Below are 13,994 nucleotides of genomic sequence, written 5' to 3'. Positions count from 1 at the left end.
CTTTATATTGTCCCCCTAGAACTTATGATTTTTTTAAAACTTCTTTCTTCTGCCTTTCAGGAATGTTGGGCTTGGAACTTGTTCCATGGTCTCCCGAGTTGGGGGGATTATTGCCCCTTTCATCCCCTCACTGGTTGGTTTGTATCTCCTAGTTTTTTGTTTGTTTTGGTTTTGTTCGGTTTTGATTCCATGCTTTGGATATGCTTTTGAGTAGAAAGAACTGCCATTGACACTTAGCCTGACAGAAAAGTGAAACTTGAGCCTTTTAGATTAAGGGCCTATCAGGGAAGATGGATTTAACAAGATAGGATGGATTTAACCAGAGAATTGCTTATCTCATTTTTAACTCATTGGACAGTTAGATAATGCAAGCCTGCCCCCTCGCTCCCCTTCCCACACCTCCCCATTCACAAGTTAGAGAATATTTAATATGCTGCCAGAAGGGAAGAGGTGCTAATAAACACAACATATATCTCTTCTCTTGTAATCTACATAGTAACCATGTGAGGTAGCCTTGTTGCTGCCCAGGTCAGCAGTGAGAAAGCAGAAGTTCAATAGCTTCTTCCAAAGAGATGCCACTTGAAAAGAAAGATTGAACACACAGAGTGAGTGAGCACCTAAAAAGTATCTATTAATAGTTGCCATTTCTAAGTTTCATGTCACCACTTGGTCTGATCTATGATTTTCCCAGCCAAGACTTTGGGACTGAAGTGTTAGTATAGGGGTCACAGTTTAAGTCTTGCACGTGGCAGACCATGTTTGATCCCAGCACCACATATCCTCAGGCAACACCAGTGTGACCCCAACCACCTACCCCCCAAAAAATACTACTGGAAAGCTGATTAGAGTTGCTGTGGGTGTTGGCAGCTGTTCTGAAGTCAGCTCTCCAGGGAATTTTGCTTACCCATTGCCCAGTATCACTGGTCCTCACTGACTAGTTCAGATGCCCCTGAAATGCCAGTGTAACCTTTTCTTTTTCAGAGTTAAAATATGCTTCATGTTTTTATTTGTTTAGTTTTTAAAGTGTCTCCTTCTATGTTTCATGCTTAATTTTAGGTTGAAAGATTCTTCTTTTGAAAAAGTTGTATTCTATTCTGCAAAATGTGTTCAGCATTCAGCATATTGTTAATACTGTCCACCTTTCTGATACCCCAGAGTCTATTTCTGCTAGGAGGGAAAGGAGGTGAGAGGGTCTCCTTGATTTTGCCTCACAGTCCTGGTACTGAGAAGGCATTTGTAGGGATAATGACAGAGGTCAGCAGTCTTCCACCCCTCACCCCTCTGTCCCTCCATGCCTCTCTCCCTTGTCCTCCTCTTTCTTCATCATCTCGTCACATTGCAAGAATTCAGGAAAACAGTGTCTGAATGGCCATCCTAACAAGCAGTGGTCCTGGACACAGAATTTGGATGCCCCAAGGAGAAGGCCATAAAGCTACAGTGATTCCACAGAGGAATGTAAGAATGTCCCTGGGCTCAGAATGGCCCAGATCCACGCCCTGCAAAGGACACCTGCTATGTTGTTATCTCTGAGTCTGTTTGTAATGAAAGGAACTATTTGAAGTTTCCTAAGCCATTCTTTTGGGTCTCTGAAGCAGGATTTTGTACATTGCTGGCCCACATATGGTAGATCAAGACCCTGTGTATGTTCTGGGCTTCTCCAGGCATTCCTTCATCCCATCAGGCTGTTTGTGTTAGTAACCCTCTCACTTCTAGTGCTTGAGTGAATTAGTGAATTGGACATGGAATTTTTGGGCTCATTCCAGATCGAACACCTTGGAATTCATGTCCGCAGTGATTCCCCGTGTCTCCTCTGTGATGAGAGGCACAGGTTGCTCTAAGCTGCTCGCCTGAGCACAGCTTCCTGTCCCCTCTGGCTGTGGGAGCCTGGCTGGCTCATACCCAGCTGAGGCATCCCCACAGCATCCCCAAAGTCTGACAGCAGCACCCTGAGTCTGACCTGGCAATTCCCAACCCATGTCTGTGTGCCTGAGCTGTTTTCCGAGTGTAATTCTCTATGGGGAGAGAAATATCTGTAGTCTATGCTGGTGGGAAGGTGTGAACCAGAGAATAATAAGCACAGCAGTTGAGTAGCATTTCAGCTGGCATGATCTGCCCAAAAGCTTCCTGAGCCTTTGTTTTCATTGTTTTCCCTGCCCCTATAGAAATATGTGCAGTGGTCATTACCCTTCATTGTTTTTGGAGTCACTGGTCTGACTTCTGGCCTCCTGAGTTTATTATTGCCAGAAACCTTAAACCGTCCATTGCTGGAGACATTTTCTGACCTCGGGGTATATTCCTATCGAAGACTGGGTGAGGAAGCCTTATCTCTGCAGACCTTGGAGCCTCCACAGGTAGATTTATGTTTTCTTTGCTAGCTCAGATCTAGGCCTTAGGTGAAAATAGTTGTGGAGGAATAAACAAAACAAAACAAAAAAAGAACATTCTAGGGGCTGGAGTGGTAGCACGGCAGATAGGGCATTTGCCTTGCACATGGCCGACCCTGGGTCAATTCCCAGCATCCCATATCATCCCCCGAGTACCGATAGGAGTAATTCCTCTGGTTAGATTAAATAGAGTTGAGTAAAACTGCTACAAAACAGGAGAGAGGCTGATTTTCAGATAAAGAGGAAGAAGGAGTCACGAGCTTGCTTTTGGAGAATACTTCAGGGCCTAATTCTGAGGTGAATGGAGGCCATAAAAATACATTGATCAGAACAATAGTACAGCAGGTAAGGCACTTGCCTTGCATGCTCAGACCAGGGTTCAATCCCTCACATCCCATATATTCTCCTGAGCACCACCAGGAGTGATTCCTGATTGTAGAGTCAAGAGTAACCCCAAAGCATTGCCAGGTGTAGCCTCAGAACAAAAAACAAACAAATAAAAATTACATTGTCAGATAGTAATTTTCATTTAAAGAATGTTGACTTTATCATTCCCCTGTCTTGTTACAGCCTGCTGACCAAGAGAGTACTGTGGGGAGCGAGAGTGAGGAAGAAGAGTTTTATGATGCGGATGAAGAAACTCAGATGATCAATTGAAGTGCTCGTTCCCATTCAGAAGTAGAGAATCAGTCTTTGCATATCTGACTCAGGCAGGTTCTCCAGGGAAGCTTGAGCACTTGTGGAATAGACTTGAACATCCCTAGGAGGGCCGCTGTGTGTACTGATAGTTCTACACACAGAAGTTGAATAGGTGACTTTCTGAGAGAAGAGACCAGAGCATGAAGGAAATGGTTTTTTATTTGTCTAAGATCCTATTTTTGTTCAGAATCTTGACCTCCAGCTGGAGTTCAGATCTCTATACTACAGTGACACCTGAGTGGTTTCTGCGCATCTGATCACTTTGCTTTTCTTTCACCAGGGCCTACAGATGGATAGATACAATGGCTTCTCATTATTAGAGTGCAGTGAGATACACTGCCCTCGAGATTTTATCTATAGGTACTTTTGGATTTGAGTTTTATGCCAGTATCTAAATCAATGACTCCTCACCAGCAATCTCTTGAAGTCTGTTTGTATTGGCATGTCATTTTATGTGAAAGGAAATGTGCCAAGGAGACATTTGTGTGACCCAGGCCTTCCAGCTTTGACTGATGAGATCTGGGTCCTCAGTCTGGTTTCCATCCTGGTAGTTGGCTTGAATTCCTGTGCCTTTAGCCCCATAGACGACTTACTAGGAGAAGCCAACTATACCAAAGTGATTTTCTCAGAGTCCGAGGTGTAACTTTGGCTTAGTGAGTTCCCTTTTCCTTCAGTCCTTACTTCTAAGTCTCCAGAAGAGTTTCCAGCTCAGATTCCAGTGTCAGCAATAACACTGGAATTGCCATAAAAATTGCCTGAACACGTACAGTCACAGGTCAGGTGTTCAAAAGTAGAATACGGTTCAAAAGTGACTGCTTAGGCTCTTAAAATAAAACAGTGGGAGCAGAGATACCATTTTTATTGTGGAAGAAAAGAATCATCAGCTTTCACAATTTTTACTTTTTGTTTTTAGCATTGTGCAATGATGGATTGGGCCAACCTTTAAGAATTTGACCTCTGTTAGCCCTGAGTTCACTCCTGACTGCGCTTAGTGAGAATGGAAGTCATTTCAGAGCCAATATTACCTGTTCATTAAGTACCGCCAACCTTTTCAAATAAATCAAAACCACACTTAGTTTCCTAAAGTCACATGCTAAAAATATCTTTCCCTGTAAAGCTTAACTATTATCTTCAATGGAAATATTAACCTTGAGTTAACAAGGGCATCCAAGTGTGAGGTCACCTTCCCAGCTGATTATGACCTATGATTACAATTTTGGTACTACTAATTTATTGGAAAAATAGAAATTGCATTAGAGGTAAAGGGATGCAGTTACTGGAGTTGCTAATGACGGTTTCTGAATGTCTTGGTGTTATAACCTCTGATTAGCTTGAATATTGTTCTGTGCTCTTTCTCTTATACTTCTTGGTTTATACTGTATCAGTGTGAACCTTTGTAGAGGTTAAAGTATTTTCATATCCTCTATTCCCTTTATCATGTGTTGGGCTTTTCCAAATAGGAGCCTCATTGCTACTATTGATTTTCCTCTGCTGTGCCTAGAGCATGGGCCTGAACACAGAAAGGATCTAGTAAATAGTACTGCTTCTGGTCCTCAGGAAAATTGTGGAATTGTTCCAAGTCTTCTTTTTGTAAATACCACGCGTATCTAGCCCCAACCCTCAGACTGTGGAGTCCTGCTATCTCTCTTTGGGAATTGGAATTCCTTCCCATCTTCAGAAAAGAAAGAAAGAACCAATAAATTCTTTCCTGGCCAGAAATTAGAAATATAGCAATAACGTATATGAGACTTTTGGTTGCTTGGAGTTTTCTTTACATTCCTATTATAGAAGGCTTGGAAATGTGATGATTAAAAACTTTTAGCTCTGAGGTTGAAGTGATAGTTAGCGGGTAGGACATTTTCTTTGCATAAGGCCAACATGGTTCAATTCTCAACCTCCCAGAGGGTCCTCCTAGCACCACCAGCAGTGATTCCTGAGTGCAGATCCCTCAGCACTGCTAGGTATGGCCCAACAAACAGTGAAAACATAAGAACTTCTAGCACCATGGCTCAACACTCAGAGAAAATCAGTGTTAGCACTTGGTTCTGTTTGAAGAGCAATAGGGAAATCCCAAAACCCATTTCCCTGTGGGTTTTGGGATTTCCGTTATCTCCAGTAAATAAATGAAGACTCCATCAGTGCTTTCTCTGCGTGTCCTCTTCTCTCAGCCATGCGCTTAGAGCAGGGCAGGTGATGCTTTTTAAGTTGGGTACCTGCTATTCAGATTCAGTGTGAGTCAAATTTTGTTTCTTCCTAGAATGTCTTTGCATAAAACATAATAACTATAGTATTTCATTTACAGCTTTTAAATAAAAACAGATTTCCCCCCCTTTGGATAATAAGTGTTAAATGGTGATTGTAGAGAATGTACACGTGTATATATTTTATATTAAATTATTGGAAAAAATTTATCTTAATAATCTGTGCAGATGATTTGTAATAGTAACTTTTTAACTTATTTTAGTTGTTTCCAAAAATCAAATTTCTTTTTCTATAAATACAAACACAAAATGTCAGATATATATATGAAGCCTCAAGTTTTTGTGCATCAAAAGTCTTTACTAACAGCCTTTTCAGAACCTTGACACCCTTGGAAATTCTGAAAGAAATGGTCGTTTCCTGGTTTTGTAAGTTAGAACTACACATCATAGTGAAAATACAATAGTTGTCATTGGACTGTCTTAAAGCAATGTAGATATTCCTTAGTAATCAATAATTTTATCATTGAACGTCAGTAAATAAATTACAGCAAATGACAAGCTGATGAGTTTCTTAACACTTAAATGTATTTAATCTGGACTGATAGCTAATAGAAGTCAAATCAATGGAGAAACTTTTAATATAGATATAAATGTAGATACACATATCTATAAATATATAAATATATGTGTATTTATGCATATTTTCTTGCCAGGGATTGAACCTCAAGGGCTTCATATATAAGTCAAACTACATTCTGGTCACCTAGATTTGCATTCTTAACAAAAACATATTGAAACTGTGGTCATGGCTCCATCATTGTTCAAATATGACTTCCCAGCAGGACTTAGTTCTCTTAAGAACTGACAATGTAAACTTAGGATAGCAACTTATATATTGCTTTTTTCTTATATAGGGACCATCTTTTTTTTTTTTAATTTTATTTTATTGAATCACCATGAGATAGTTACAGGCTTTCATGTTTGAATTACAATCATACAATGTTCAAACACCCATCCCTCCACCACTGCACATTGCCCACCACTGATCTCCCCAGTCTGCCCCCCTTTCCCCCCCCCTCACCCCTGCCTCCCTAGCAGAAAGTTTCTCACATACTCTCTCTCTACTCTTGGGCATTATGGTTTGAAACACAGATACCAAGAGGCCATCACTTTTGGTCCTTTCAGCACACATCTCCCATCCCGACTGATCCTTCCAACCATCATTTTCTTAGTGATCCCTTCTCTATTCTAGCTGCCTTCTTCCCCGCTCATGAGGCAGGCTTCAAACTATGGAGCAATCTTCCTGGCCCTTGTGTCTACTGTCCTTAGATGTCAATTTCATGTTATTTTATACTCCACAAATGAGTGCAATCCTTCTATGTCTGTCCCTCTCTTTCTGACTCATTTCACTTAGCATGATACTTTTCATAACTATCCACTTATAAGCAAATCTGGAAATAACCCAAGTGCCCGAGAACAGATGACTGGCTAAAGAAACTTTGGTACATCTATGTACCAAATGGAATAGAATAATATACAGCTGTTAGGAGAGATGAAGTTGTGAAATTTATTGTTTATTTCTCTCTCTACTTTGGCCAGAATATGGGCTTACATAGGTATTTGTGTAAAAACATTGGAGGAGCAGGGTGGTGGGGGACATAAGGGTGTCACCTGGTGGCGCTCAGGACGTACACCTGACTCTAGTCAGTGACCACTCCTGGCATGTGTCAGGGACCATCTGCAGTACCAAGGGTTGAACCGGAGTCAACAGTGTGCAAGGCAAACACCTTATTTCTGTACTATCTCTCAGACCCCATATTAAAAAAAAAATTCATAAAGTACAGTTATGAATTTGCATCATGAATTTGATAATAATAAAACACAGATCTCTTGGCCAGAGAGAAAGCTTAACAGGCTGAGTACATGCTTTGCATCAAGGAGGCCCAATATCAATCCTGCACGGTCCCCTGAACACAGAATGACTAGGAGTAGCCACCAAGTACCAACAGGTGTGGCCCAGAAGCAGAAACAAAAAGACTGTAAATCATCTGTTACTTCAGAATGTCATGATAGGGGCCAAAGAGATAGTACTTGCCTTGTATGCTACCAACCCAGGTTCAATCCTTGGCACCGTTTAATGGTCCTTTGAGCCTTCAGAAGGGATCCCTGAGCACAGAGCCAGCAGTAAGCCTGAGAACAGCCAGAACAAACAACAATAACAAAAATAAATGTCAGGATAATAGAGGCATCCAAATTGGGTAAGTAAAGTATCTGTTAGACATTATGGTGGTATGTGGAACAAAGAATCATTGGCACAACAGATGACTATAAAGAAACATTTTTGGAAAAATTCAAAGCCAGTGCATTGTTGGAAACTCTATCTTTGCAGTACTTGAAAGAGCTCGGATTGTATGATTGTCTCACCAAGGTTATTTGACAAAATTCAGCACTTTTTCAAAAAGCTACCAGCAGAAGAATCAAAGGGAATTCATGGAACAATAATTATTCTTGCTGGTACACTGATGATATATATTCTGTTTTTCTGTATTTCTTAAATACCAATTGATTTCATGACCCAGTAATAGTGTATAACCCATACTTTGAAGTTCATTGTTCTATTGTATTCTCTGGTACCAAGATTAATAGTGAAAATGCACATTCTCAAAGTTCCCCTATAACTAAGCTGTGTAGTTTCTGTTGCTTAGAGACAGCTGGAACCTGAGAGGTGGGAGTGAAGAGGGGCCATGGTTGTGGTGTGTATTGTTTTCTGCAGGACTCCCCAGTGGGGGAGGCATTTGGTTCTACACAGGCAGTTTCAGCAGAGACACTGACACAGATAAGAAGCTCAACTTCTCAGACATGGAAACTACAGAGTAGGTACAACAACAGACAGGTACATCAATAGAACATACTAGAAATTCCAGACAAGACTAAGAATGTGTAACATTTTTTCATATTTTTGTTTCTGTTTTGGGGCCATACTCAGTAGTACTGCTGTGAGCTCTGCACGGGAGTCATTCTTGGCAGTGTCCAGAGACCCACATGGTGCTGGGGGTTGAACCCAGGGCCTCGTGCACAAAGTATGTGCTCAGCCTGTTGCGGTATTTCTCCAGCCCTGGCATATTTTGAAATGAAATAAAATAAAAATTAAGTTGGAAGAGAGTAATTCAATTATTAGTGTGGGAACTTTTGGGTTTTCATATTAAAAAGTTAAAATTAGATCCTTCTAACTAGAGCAAAAATAAATTCCAAATAAATTGAATACCTACATGAAAAAAGAAAAGTTTCAAACCATTATGAAGTACTATAAGAGAACACTCACAGTATTGGGGGAATAAATGAATTTTTCTATCAAGCACTCTGCTTGATAGAAACATCACAAATAATTTTTAAAATAATATTTTAAATGCATATAAATTTGAAACATTTTATATTTATATTATATGCCACAAAGTTAAAGAAAAAGCAATTAGAGCAGAAAATATTTGCAGCTTCTATAAAAGACCAGGTTTACTATCTGAAATATAGTATCTTTAAATAGGGAAATTTAAAAAGTACTGTTAGGCAATTCACATATAAGAAGTTCAGCTTCAGAAAGGGTCAGAGAAATGTGTACTTACTAAAAAAATCACAACATCATTTAAAATTTATTAGAGTTAAGTTATATCAACTTTGAAGATGAAAAAAGTACTTATGTTCTTGTACAGAGCATAATTTTTTATCAACTAGATTGTCAATAGCATCTCAGCGTGAAATGTGCATATTCTATAGTAGAAATTCTGTTATAGGATTTCTGTGTATATATTACGAAAGTTTCCCACTATTTTGACTATAACCCATTAAAGAAAATTTTCACTCTTACACTCAGTACACTTACCAAAATATGTATGTTGCCAACACAGTTTTAATAAATAACACCCTCACTATATACATCACACTGTATTTTCTGTTCCTCAATATGAAATGAAAAGAATACAAATGAAGGCATACCAAGGTGATTTCACAATTTGATCAAAGCATACAGATGAAAAAAATGAAGCTCGATAATATTGGCCAGGATCAGAAGTACAAGATGTGTGCAAAGATGTCCATTGTAGTTATAGTAAAACAAATGCCTTAAGTAGGAAAATGGGTAGCTACAGTTTTGTTTTGTTCACAGGGAGTAAAATATGAAAATCCTGTTTACTGGTGTGGATGCATCTCAACAACATTTAAAAAATACTGAAAAAGTTTTGTATGATCAAAATAAATTCCATGGTTAATTTATTCAGCTAGTAACAAGTACTTGCTAATTAAAGATTTTCTGTTTGCAGCAATAGCTATTGATATTGTCAATGTTCTATTGCAAAAACATTTCGCTGATATTTCCACCTGGATGAAAATTATTGCTCTTCTCGATAGGTCTAAATTTCCTCTGAAAGAGCTTCTGTGGAAACATTTGGACAACTTCACGGATGTGACCAAAAGTGCTATAGTATAAAGCTTAGAAGAGATTACTTATTTATTGGAAACTAAAAGGCAGGCATAGCCAAATTAGCTTAAAATAACTCATCTAGACCCCACGGAATGATTGTTTTAGAATAGAACAGATTTTGATGGAATTGCCTTGCTTTGAAGAATAGCTTCAATAAATTGAATGAAATGATTGTGTAAGATGGGCAAGAAAATGCACACTCAGAGGAAACTTTAATAAATGAATGATTGGCCAGTAGATGGACAGAGCTTCCAGAAAACCCAGAGGAGAAAATGGTATTGGTTGTCAGTCCATTGATAGAGTTTGTACTCTGTCAGATAGCAAATGAATCTCTGGAGATATAATAGAGTGGGCTGGACAGAGTGGGCTGGAGAGATGATAGAGTGGTTGGACAATGGGCTGGAGAGATAGTAGAGTGGGTTGGACGGAGGGGGCTGGAGAGATGATAAGAGTGGGCTGGAGAGATAATAGAGTGGGTTAAACACTTGCCTTAAACTGGCAGTTCTTAGGACATATGCAGTGCTGGGAATAGAACTGGGGTTGATTGCATGCAAATCAAGTGCCTTACCCATTGTACTATTGCTCAGGCCAGAGATTAGAAAACTTAATTCTGAAGTTTATGGGCAGAGAGCAGCAATTTATTTTCAAATAATATTCTTCCCGTGTTTTTTATTATTGAGTTTTCAGCTGCCTTTGAGTGGGTGCTTTAACTGAGGGAGAGGACGAGGGTGATGAGTATCTCCTTGAGCAGGAAGAATGACTGCAGAAAAAGGCCAATGGTTAGGAACTGTCAGTCTTGCTCATTTTGTTACAAACTCCGAAGACCTTTTCAGTTGATTCAAATAGTAAGGTTAGCAACTTACTGCCAATTGCCACAAACAGTGGCTTGAGACAACATAATGGATTGCATTACAGTTCTGGAGGTGATGCTATAAAATGATTCTTAAGCAAAAATGAAGGTGCCAGCAGCCTGGACTGTTGTGAGTTCTCCAGGGAAAATCTGCTTCTTGTCTCTCTCAAACTGCAGAGATATTTGACTTCCTTGGTCCTGGCCATATCACCCTAACCTCAGTGTTGGTGGCTAACATCAGGGTCTTCTCACTCCCATCTGTTCCCTCTGAGAAGAAACTTTGTGGGTCTGTCAGGCTCACTGAGCTGATCTCCACCCTGCAAGAGTCTTGCCTGAACCCTTGGTAAAATCCCTGCTGCTGCTGCCCACCCACTCCCCATGCCAACCCAAAAGATAGAACTCTCAGGTTCTGGGGGTGAGAGTGAGTTTCTGTAGGGCTCCACACTTAGTCTACCCAAGGTGTCTTAAGTGTGTATAATTGAAGATCCTAAAGCAGACAGAACATCAGTGTCTAATTGTAAATTATTTTCTGGTTTTGGAGCTACTGAGCTGTTCTCAGGGTTTACTTCTTGTTCTGTGTTCAGGAATCACTCCTGGCATAGCTCAGCAAACTATATGCTCTCTATGTGTGATCGAACCCAGGCAGGCTATGTGCAAGGCAAGTACCTGCTGTACTGTATCCAGACACCAATATAAATTTTTTGTTTTGTTTTGGGGGCTATGCCCAGTGATGCTTCTGGCTTTGCACTTAGAAATAACTTCTGGCATGCTTGGGAGGACCATATGGGATACCAGGAATGCAAGGCAAGAACTCTATCCATTGTAATCACTCTGGTCCATTTCATATAATTTTTTATGGAAAATCCTCATCATTCTCAGAAGAAACAAGATTTAAGCCCTGGATTAACAGCCTAAAATCTTCATTAATTGTTGATTTTACTGATTCAATTGGCTAATCCAGAGGTTTCGCACCTATTGTTTGAAAGAATGAGTTCCTTGGTCCCCAAAAGGAGAGCTCTAAGTCTTTATTTCTCAATTTAATTAGTCTCAAATTAATTTAATTTTTATTTCATGCAGGTTTTAAAAATAAAAATCATGAGGCTGAAGTGATAGTATAGCAGGTAGGGCATTTGCCTTGCACTCGGCCATCCCGGGCTCAATTCCCAGCATCCCATATGGTCCCCCCAGCACTACCAGGAGTAATTCCCGAGTGCAGAGTCAGGAATAGCCCCTGTGCATCGCCAGGTGTGACCCCCCAAAAAAATCAAAATCATGCTCTAATTCTATACTAAAGCACCTGATATTTCTTTAAAGTAGTTACAGTGTCATTTAATAAATGACAGTATTCCCTCTTAGGCAACAAAATCTATAAAAAGTAGGAACATCTTTTTTCCTACTACCTAAGAGCCCATAGAGCTGGGCCCAGTGTCTTCACTTAGTATTTTCAAATGCTCTGAAAGAATGCATGATTTAAGTGCTATGGCTACATTCCACTCAAAAGCAGACAGGAGCTGTGTCTTATTTATCTTTGTATTTCTATGAACTAAGACATTACTAGTTCATAGACCCTGTAGTCATTTACTTTTAAGGATTCTAAGACCCTGTAGTCATTTACTTTTAAAGAAGGAATGCCCAGACAAAAGGTCACCCATTTGACTTAAAACTAATCTGTCCTTCTCAGTGTCTGTATTGCAAGCTATAATGCCCAAAAGTAGAGAGAGAGTATGGAGAATATTCTCTGCCTTAGAGGCAGGGGGAGGGTGGGAAAGGGGGGGTATACCCGGGATATTGGTGGTGGGGAATGTGCACTGGTGGAGGGATGGGTGTTTGATCATTGTGAGATTGTAACCCAAACATGAAAGCTTGTAACTATCTCATGGTGATTCAATAAAATTTTAAAAATTAAAAAAAAAAACTAGTCTGTCAAGACTAGTTGTATTCGTAATGTATTCCATAGTGGTATTCTTCACCCAAAAGTTTGAAAAGGAATTTATATAAATAACTAGAAAATACCATTTTGACCTTCTTATAACAGCTCAAGCAAATCGATGAGCAACAGTAACAGTGACAGTGACAGTGATTACCTAATTATACCATTTGATGCAAAGTTAGAGCCAGAATTAAAATATACTCAGCAGGGCTAAAGAAATAGTATGGGGTTAAGGGCTTGTCTCACATGCAGCTAAACCAGTTTGACCCCCAGCCCCACACTGAGCACCACCAGGAGTGGTCTCTTAGCACATAACTAGAAGGAAGCCCTGAGCACCACTGGTCAATGACTTTTAACAAGATCTAATATCTAGTTTTAAAATGGATTAAGGGCAAAACTCAATAGGTTCCGTCCCAGGCACCTTACAGTTCCCCAGCACCACTGCTGCATGTATCCCTCAAGCATGGGAATAGCCTATCAGCTGTCCCTACCCTCTCCATCCCCACCTCCCAGAACAACAAAACAATAAAGCAAATAAATGGAGGTAAGGGACTTCATGGATGACTCAAAGAGCTTGCATGTAGAATGTCCAAGATCAAGGTCTATTACCATATGGAGCCATATGGTACCATAAGCAGTAGTAACCCTTGAGCACCTTTGGGTGTGGCCCCTAATCCAAAAAAAATCAATATTAGAAAGTAAATAAAGGTAATTGAAAGATTAAATATTAGATTAAAATGTTATCCAAAATACAATTCACTCTATTAAATTGTAAAATAGAATTTGAGTTCTATCATAATTCAGTCCCTATGCCCAAAAAATACCCTGTTCTCTATTTTTCAAACTACCAGCATTATATTTTGGGCATAACCATTAATTTTGTCATGGGCAAATTTCTTAAAATGATTCATCTAATGGAAAACAACATATAACATGGTTCAGAAATGCTGGCAATTTGATTCCAGGGATTTAAAGGGACGGTTCTTTAAGAAAAATAATAATTAGAATTTGTATTAATATCTATACTCTTTCGTTTTCACATTTGTATGTTATAAAGTATTGGTCATTTCCAACTTCTCAGCTACCCCTGAATAACACTTAGAGTTAAGCCAGACATTGACCAGTGTTATTTCTTTTTCCATTCTGCCACATCCCAGAAAACTATTCGCTGGTATGGAGATTCTAAAACATCTTTAAGACAAGAAAATGCATCAGATGCCACTGAGCTTATGGAAATTCTATTGCTCTGAATCACTATGTCATCAGGGTGACAGCCAGGGACTATGCTTTTTCTCACCATCAAAGAATTTGTCTTCTTTCCAATCCAGTTACCAAAAAGGATGACTCTTGATAAAAATCTCTGCTGATAAGGAGAAGACCTAGGGTAATTACAGAGAATTTTGAAAGGAAAAATTTTTACTGAGAGCTGGTGATGTAACTCAAGTAGTGCAACATA

General features: G+C 39.5%; 1 protein-coding gene across 1 annotated transcript in view; it reads left to right on the top strand.

Moving 5' to 3' along the window:
- SLC22A15 (solute carrier family 22 member 15) overlaps positions 1–5,477 on the top strand; it is a 107,463-nt gene extending 101,986 nt beyond the window's left edge. The window contains exons 10-12 of the mRNA XM_055139654.1: positions 61–133; positions 2,163–2,351; positions 2,955–5,477. Of these exons, the coding sequence (XP_054995629.1) occupies positions 61–133; positions 2,163–2,351; positions 2,955–3,041 (349 nt within the window). The 3' untranslated portion in view covers positions 3,042–5,477. The remainder of the gene's footprint in view (positions 1–60; positions 134–2,162; positions 2,352–2,954) is intronic.
- Positions 5,478–13,994: the final 8,517 nt, after the last annotated feature.

This window comes from Sorex araneus, chromosome 5 (genome assembly GCF_027595985.1).
Source record: "Sorex araneus isolate mSorAra2 chromosome 5, mSorAra2.pri, whole genome shotgun sequence".
NCBI classification, from domain to species: domain Eukaryota; kingdom Metazoa; phylum Chordata; class Mammalia; order Eulipotyphla; family Soricidae; genus Sorex; species Sorex araneus.
Note: the sequence above shows the minus strand (reverse complement) of the source record. Positions and strands in the feature narration are given on the sequence as shown.